The sequence below is a fragment of the Drosophila subpulchrella genome, unplaced genomic scaffold, assembly GCF_014743375.2.
Source record: "Drosophila subpulchrella strain 33 F10 #4 breed RU33 unplaced genomic scaffold, RU_Dsub_v1.1 Primary Assembly Seq354, whole genome shotgun sequence".
Lineage (NCBI taxonomy): Eukaryota > Metazoa > Arthropoda > Insecta > Diptera > Drosophilidae > Drosophila > Drosophila subpulchrella.
The window spans coordinates 2273633-2280779 of record NW_023665577.1 but is presented as its reverse complement, the minus strand read 5'-3'; the positions used below and the strand labels follow the sequence as shown (position 1 = coordinate 2280779).

The 7147-nt window shown below is 42.4% G+C and overlaps 1 protein-coding gene across 1 annotated transcript in view; it reads right to left on the bottom strand.

The window, feature by feature from the left end:
• Positions 1-3419: 3419 nt before the first annotated feature.
• The window catches only part of LOC119561059 (insulin-like receptor), a 52104-nt gene continuing 48376 nt past the window's right edge, over positions 3420-7147 (bottom strand). Inside the window, exon 14 of the mRNA XM_037874895.1 lies at positions 3420-7011. Within this exon, the coding sequence (XP_037730823.1) occupies positions 4450-7011 (2562 nt within the window). The 3' untranslated portion in view covers positions 3420-4449. The remainder of the gene's footprint in view (positions 7012-7147) is intronic.

Genomic DNA, 7147 nt, shown 5'->3' with positions numbered 1-7147 from the left:
GCTACTACGATGTGTTTTCTTTCAAGATCAAAGACACATACATATAGTTCCCCGCTCGGGGAGCCACACACAAAGGCTACCCACCGGCAACTAACCGAGCATAAAATTTGCATGCGGCGCTTTGGTGGCGGCTTCATCTTTGATCCTGTCAAAGAGGCGAAAATAAATTGCTCAATTATGAAATAATAACTGCACACGAGGCCGGCGAGGAGCCGAGAGTCCCTGGCGCAAGTTAATTACTCATTTGTTGATTGTCGACTGTGGTTAATGAAGTATCCAACTAATTACATGTCGAGACGGGCCGAGAGTGCGCATGTCATCAGTAGTCCTCCGAGGAATTGCCGCTCATATTGAAAAATGCCGCTGCGGAAATTGAAAATGCCGGGGCATCTTTGGACCGCTTTTCCACCAGCTGCCGAGCAGCCAACGACTTGGAGCCGGCAATTTATTACCTTTCCCTTTGACATCTTGACACAATGTCGCCATCCCTCTCGGCACCCATCTCCATCTCCAATCCGGCGGCTCGCGTTTCGAGTAGTTTCCGTGGGGCTCCGAAATCACCCGCATTCATCTTTTGACAGTTGAAACTCATCGCACTGGCGTCTAATTAGATTATTTGTCAGCTACCCCGCTGAATGGTTAGTGGCTCATCCCCAAAACTTTGGCATTCCTTCTCGATTGGCCCAACATTAGTGGTGTGAGGGTGGGGAAAACTACGGAATGGGGCTGCTAATTAGATAGTCCATCACTTGGATTGGCTAGATGGACTAAACAGATGTTAATGTGGTATTCGCAAGCCCATTAAATTGTTACATTGTACTTTTTAAAAACAAAACACTTTGGATAGATTGTTCATTTGGATATCCCGAAATTCGACATAGCTACCATTTAGAGCCATACCATGGTACGAGCCCTGCATATATCAACAGAACGTTTCGATCACAGATATGATCTTAATTATAAATGTCACTTGTTATAGATTTGTTTCGAAACATTACGAAATGAGCTTTAAAAATGTTGATTATAAGGATGATAAAACAATTGGAGCTGTATTTCGGATCTAAAATATATAAAATGCACTCGCATTATTCTAAAGAATTCGCGGTTTATCTTGGGGTTTTCCCATTTTAAGAACCGCGAAGTAAAAGATTCGATTTAGATATTGCCTTTCAAACCAGAACTAAAAGATTCCGAGAATTTATTAGAATCGCTAGGTGAAGTCAAAACTCTTACAGAAATCGAGATCTCAAAGTTCGACGTCTGGAAATGTGATCGTGATTATAAGAATTGCTGTTTAAAGTGCTTCAACTGTTTGACCTAAATAGAAATTTGGGTACACATACTTTAAAAACAAAACCTTGTTACTTGTAGTATTGAATTTTATTTGTATTTCCTTTTTATTATATTTTGTTTTTTTTTTTTGCTTAAACAAACAGGAAACAATTAACTTAGCATTATTTTTACAATTAGCTTTAATTAGAAATAATAAAAATATTGAAGCTTTTTATTTTTTTATCCTTTTCTGTTGTGTTTACAATGTTTATGTGTATTTAGTTTACAATAATTTGTTTAATTGGTACTGTTTATTGAAATAGATGTTCGCGTGTATATACAGTAAAGCAGCAAGGAGCGACCGCGACCCAAAGCCAAACTATCCCGGATATATATCGCTATATAAGTAGTTGATATTTGGCGTTGTCGCGAAAGCACTCGTACTTCCACTTTATGTTACAACAATTTAGTTAATTCGACTACTAAATATACATGTTACATGATGCCGCATAATGCTTTTCTGCTGCTTTGTTGATTTATTTTAATTTACTCGTTTAATGTATAATTCCATTAATTGTTTTTACGTTTTCCCACCTTCGGTTGCATCGCTTTAAGTTTACCATTTTTGTTAGAATTTCTCTTTTTTCTTTTCGCATTTTTTATGTACATAAAAACAAAAGGAACTATATCTTTCAGTCTTTTTAGTGTGTGTATGTGTAATGTATGTAAATGTGTGTGTGGGTGTGGGTGTCGGTGTGCATGTGTGTTTGTGTAGAATATCTATTGTTTCGTTATGCATATAGCGTATTACATAGTTAAATTAATATAATTGTTTCTTTTTGTTTCTTTTTTATTTTGTTTGTTTTTTTTATAATTTTTACTTCAGTTTTCAGTGTAAATATCGCTTGCTTCCCAGTTTTGTTTATATAATTAGCACTAGTTGTTTTCCTCCTTTTACTTTATATATTAAAATTAGTTCAAGGTCTCCTCCCAAACTCTTTCTCCAACTTCTCGTTCTCGTTCTTACAGTGCCTACGATCTAAGTAATTTGTATAATTCATTTAAATATTTAGTTTCCTTGTTTTCGCTTTGCATCTATAAAATAAAAACAAAAAACGTTGCACATGCTTGTGTTTTTGTTTGTTTTTGCTTTTCTTTGCTTTCATTTAGTCATTAAATATATGTGTTTGTATAGTTAAATATATAATAATATAAAGAGCGAAGGCAAATATCGAATACTTTTGTTGTAGTTGTTTTTCGTTTAAAAATTCCATTTGTTGCAGTTGTTGTCGATAATGTAAATGTTGTTGTATTTGTTTTTGTTGTTGTTGCTGTTGCTAAAGTGGGTTATTGCTTATTTCGGATTTTCAAGAGAATGTTGTGTGCTTTTGCGGTCAGTTTGGATTGGACTCGGGGTCCCGATCCTCTGCTAGAAATCGGAGAACTGTCAGGATAGTACACTCAGCAAACATATCACGTTCAGTTCCTAATTATGTGTAAATATATATGTATGGTATATAATTTGTCTATTGTTTCGTCTATGAGCTATTGTTGAATAATTAAATTAAGGAAAACAAAATCCGTCCGGTTTCTTGTTCATATTTGAGTTAATGGCGTATGGCAGATTATTTAGGTCTAGTGAAAGTGTTGTATATGAGCCTATGGATTTTTTGTTTCGTTAAGATTTGCTTTTATCTATAGTTAGTACATAAAATGCTTTTGCTTCGTATATAGCGTGTGTTGTATAAAAAACGACAGCAGATTGTATACAATAATTATGATGCATCAGTTAGTTAAGCTCTCAGTTTGAAATTACGTTATGGTTTCCTCTTCCTTTTTAATTCCCTTTCATTTTCCGAAGCTTGGCTTCAACAAAATTTAATTTAGAAAAAAAATTAAACAAAAGTTTTTGCGTTTGCTTTGGCTCAATGGGCCAAGTATGTAGATGGTACTTCTAGAGCAGAGCAAACTTTTGCCAGTTAAACAATAAATATTACAATTACGCAATAAAAAAGAGAAGAAACTATAGGTGAAATATGAACAATCAAGCAACACTTACCACTTGCTTAAAATAATCGTAGGTGTAAGTGTATAAATAAAAATTGGAGGTAAAAGTGCTAAAACTGCATGGCATTTCGACATGCTTCTAAAATTAGCTGAGTAACATTTAAATTTAGTTACGTTTAGGTATTTGGATAATTATAACTATCGCTAGCTAACTCAGTGAAGACAGTTGTTGTTTTGTTTGTTTTGTTTTTGTATTGCTTGTTTGCTGTTGTATAGTTCATCTATTTCTGTTTTTGCTGTTGTTCCGTTTCCGTTTCCGTTCTGCTGTTTTCCCCTTACTCTCGCCTTGCTCTCTGCGATTTGGTAGGTACTAGAAATTATCATAATTAATATACGTAGTAGGTATGAGTTATAAGTTATAATTGGTAGAATTTGTATGTCTATTTAAACGGTACTTAGGTTGGTTGGTTGTTGGCTTTTGTACTTTTGTTATTTGCATGTAGGACTTGTTTTTCTGTTTCTGTTTTCTCTGCTTTCACTATCGTTCTCTGCTCTCGTTTTGTATTGCGTTAACGGCTCTAGTTCATTAATTTAAACAAACAAAAAAAAGTAGAGTAAATACTAAACGAATACGTAAACATAAATAGGCTTAATCGAAACTATTAGTATTATACATGTGCGGTCAGGGTGGTTCGATGTTTTGAACAGAGAATCATAATGGAGGTAAGCAATCTTTTTGCCTCGTTCTTAGCAATTTAGCCCTGGTATAATTCTTCTTAATTCTTTTCGTATAATCGCTGACAACCCCGTCTAAAAACACAATTGAAAAAAATAAATTCTATGAATCTCAATTTTACAAATTTTAAAAGTCAAGTCAAAAAGGACTAACACAAAAATGTTTCGTTCTTATCAATGAATAATTTGGAGCAAAATAAGTGACTTTAATTTTGCGGCTTTTTTGCTAGAAATAGACAGTTGATTGCTTCCCGGTTCCACTGATATATAAATATTTTTCATCCACTCCAACCTCGCCACCCTAGTTTGCAGGCATGGGGAAGAGTCAAAGTCAAGGAAGCTTGGCTTGCGGCAAAAGTTTGCTACTCTATACCCGTGCGTCTTCCCCTCGTTAATCTATTTACAGGTTTTTCTACAGAACTACGGTCCAAACGATTACGCCTCCCTTCCGATGAATCCATTGGGCGGCGGAGGCCTCGGCGTGCTCGCCGGGCGCAGCCAGCTCTCCTTGAGCAGGTTGGACAGGTTGCCGGCCACAGTCGATGCGACTCCGGAGTTGCTGTTCGTCGGCGACTTCCTGGTTTGGCTGACACTGCGACTGCGAGGTGGCTGCGACTTGCTGGGCACCGCCCTCTGCCTGGGTCGACTCAATGGAATGCGCTCCATCTTGATGTGCTCCACATGCTCATCATCCACATCGTCGTCCTCGTCGTCGTCCTCGCCGTCGTCCTCCTCCTCCTCCTGTTCGTTGTCCTCGTCGGAGCTACTTTGGCGTGCATTTAACGGCGCCTGCATGGGCTGGTAATTCGGATTTTGGCTGATGGTCACCCCCGCCATCTGAACAGGTGGCTCATTCATGGGCACATAGTTCGGATTGGTGCTGATTAGACTGCTGGGCGGGTGCATCATCTCGTAATTCGGATTGGGACTGCTGGTGGTAAGGATGGTGGCCTGTTCGCTGGCCATCGATTCGTCCAGCAGTCGGTAGTTGGGATTGTCGCTAATGGCGATACCACCACCTCCTCCGCTGGGCGTGGCCGTGGGTGTGTAGAACCGGGGAGTGCCTGTGTAACTACCAGCCGAACCACTGCCACCACTCTCGATGGTCCCCAGATTGCCCATGGCCACCGGGTGACTTGTCAGGTTGGTGTTACTGCTGGTACTCGGAGCATTGGAGGCATTACTCTTATGGCTGGCATTGCTGCCCGTTCGCTTGTGGTTGAGCACATGGCGATTAAAGAGATTGGCTCGATTGCGGAACGTATCCGCCACTGCTCTTTTGAGACTAGGCAAGCGTCCTGTGTGGGAACTTGCATTGGAGCTGGCCGCCGAGGCCGTCGAGGGCTGCAGCGAGGATCCACCGATGACATCATCCGGCATGGAACTGCTCATGATGACAGGCTGCCGGCCCTTTCTTGGCAGCAAATGCTGTTCTCCACTGAGTTTTCCTCCGCCTCCAGTGCTGCCACTTCTGCTCGTTGGCAGTTCCGCGCATTTCGGACTTGGATCGTAAATCTCATAACCCCGGTCGCCGTCTAAAGCGTCCGTATCCGGTTGAACGTAGGCCGTAAAATCAGCAGCTTGCATCACTGGATGATTCTGGAATGCGGTTGGCATCGCAGTGTGGCCATCAGGTGTGCTGCTCGCTATGAATCCCGAGGGCAGGCTGAAAGGCGAGTGTGTAACCTGATCATCAACCATGGCGATGGGGCTCTCAGCCGGTTGATCCAAGGACGAGTTCTGCTCCATGTTGGATTTGTAGCCCTGATAGTCGCCCGTTCGCAACGGTGTGGTGGCATCCTCCTGCTGTTCTCGGTCCTGTAGATCCTGACCCAAGGGCACCGCCGCAAATGCATCCATCTGGTTGCGCTCCTTGCGCTCCTTCTCCCGATGCTGCAGACCTACGTCCGAGTGATAGAAGGACACATCCTTGAACTTCGAACTGGGGCATTGCGGTTCGAGATACGCAATGATGTCCAGAAAACTGGGTCTGGCCGAAGACCTATGATGCCAGCACCTTTGCATTAGTTTGTGGAGTAAGTCCGGGCAGTTTTCCGGCCTTTCCATAACTCCGCCATCCATGACGAAGCGCAGCACTTGTTCGTTGGAAAGTCCTTGATACGGCTGAGCCGCCAAAGTGGCCATTTCCCAGAGAACCACGCCGAAGCTGAACACATCACTGGCACTGGAGTAGACGCCATCTCTCAAGCTCTCCGGTGGCATCCAACGCACTGGCAGCAGACCCTTGGTTCCCTTGCGATAATAGTCAGTTTCGTAGATATCCCGGGTCATGCCAAAGTCGCCGATTTTGACTGTCAGATCATCGGCCACCATGCAATTGCGAGCTGCCAGATCTCGATGTACGAACTTTTTGGCCGCCAAATATGCCATGCCGTCCGCAATCTCAATGGCCATTTGGTATATCCTTCCATAGGTCGGAGGCTGGGCGTTTCCGGTCACACCGATGCGATTAAGATACGCCATCATGGCCTCATCCCGCTCCTCGGGGCGATGAGCACGCAGATAGGACTTGAGGTCGCCCTTCTTCATCAGTTCCATGACCACCAGAGCGGGCTGACCCCTGGAGCAGACGCCCAGCAATCGAACAACATGATAGGTATCGAACTCCTTCATAACGCTCGCCTCGCTCAGGAAATTGGTTCGCTCCCGATCCGTGGCATTTTCGTTAACGGTCTTGATGGCGCACTCCATATCGTCGCCATTGCCCCGAAAGGACTTCAGGATACCCTCGTACACCATGCCAAAGGATCCCTGGCCCAGAGGAGCCAACTGAATGATGTTCTCCCGCAGCACTTCCCAGTCGTCGGGGATGTACTGCATGCTCGCATAGAACGGATTCACCTCTGTGTTCATATGAAGGTCGTTGGAGGGACCCCTCTTGCGAAGGTGACGAACGTAGGCCATTAGGAAGACAATCAATAGTGCACCTGCGATGCCCGAGGACCAGATAAAGTACTTTGCATAGCTCGGCGGAGGCTGTTTAAAAGAAAAAGAGTACTCATGTTAGTGGAATTGCACAATAAAATGTAGTTGCTGAAATCATTTAAATATTATATGAGAAAGAATTCTATTTACTAAAAATAAGTATTTTTTCAAGACTACAGCAACCCAA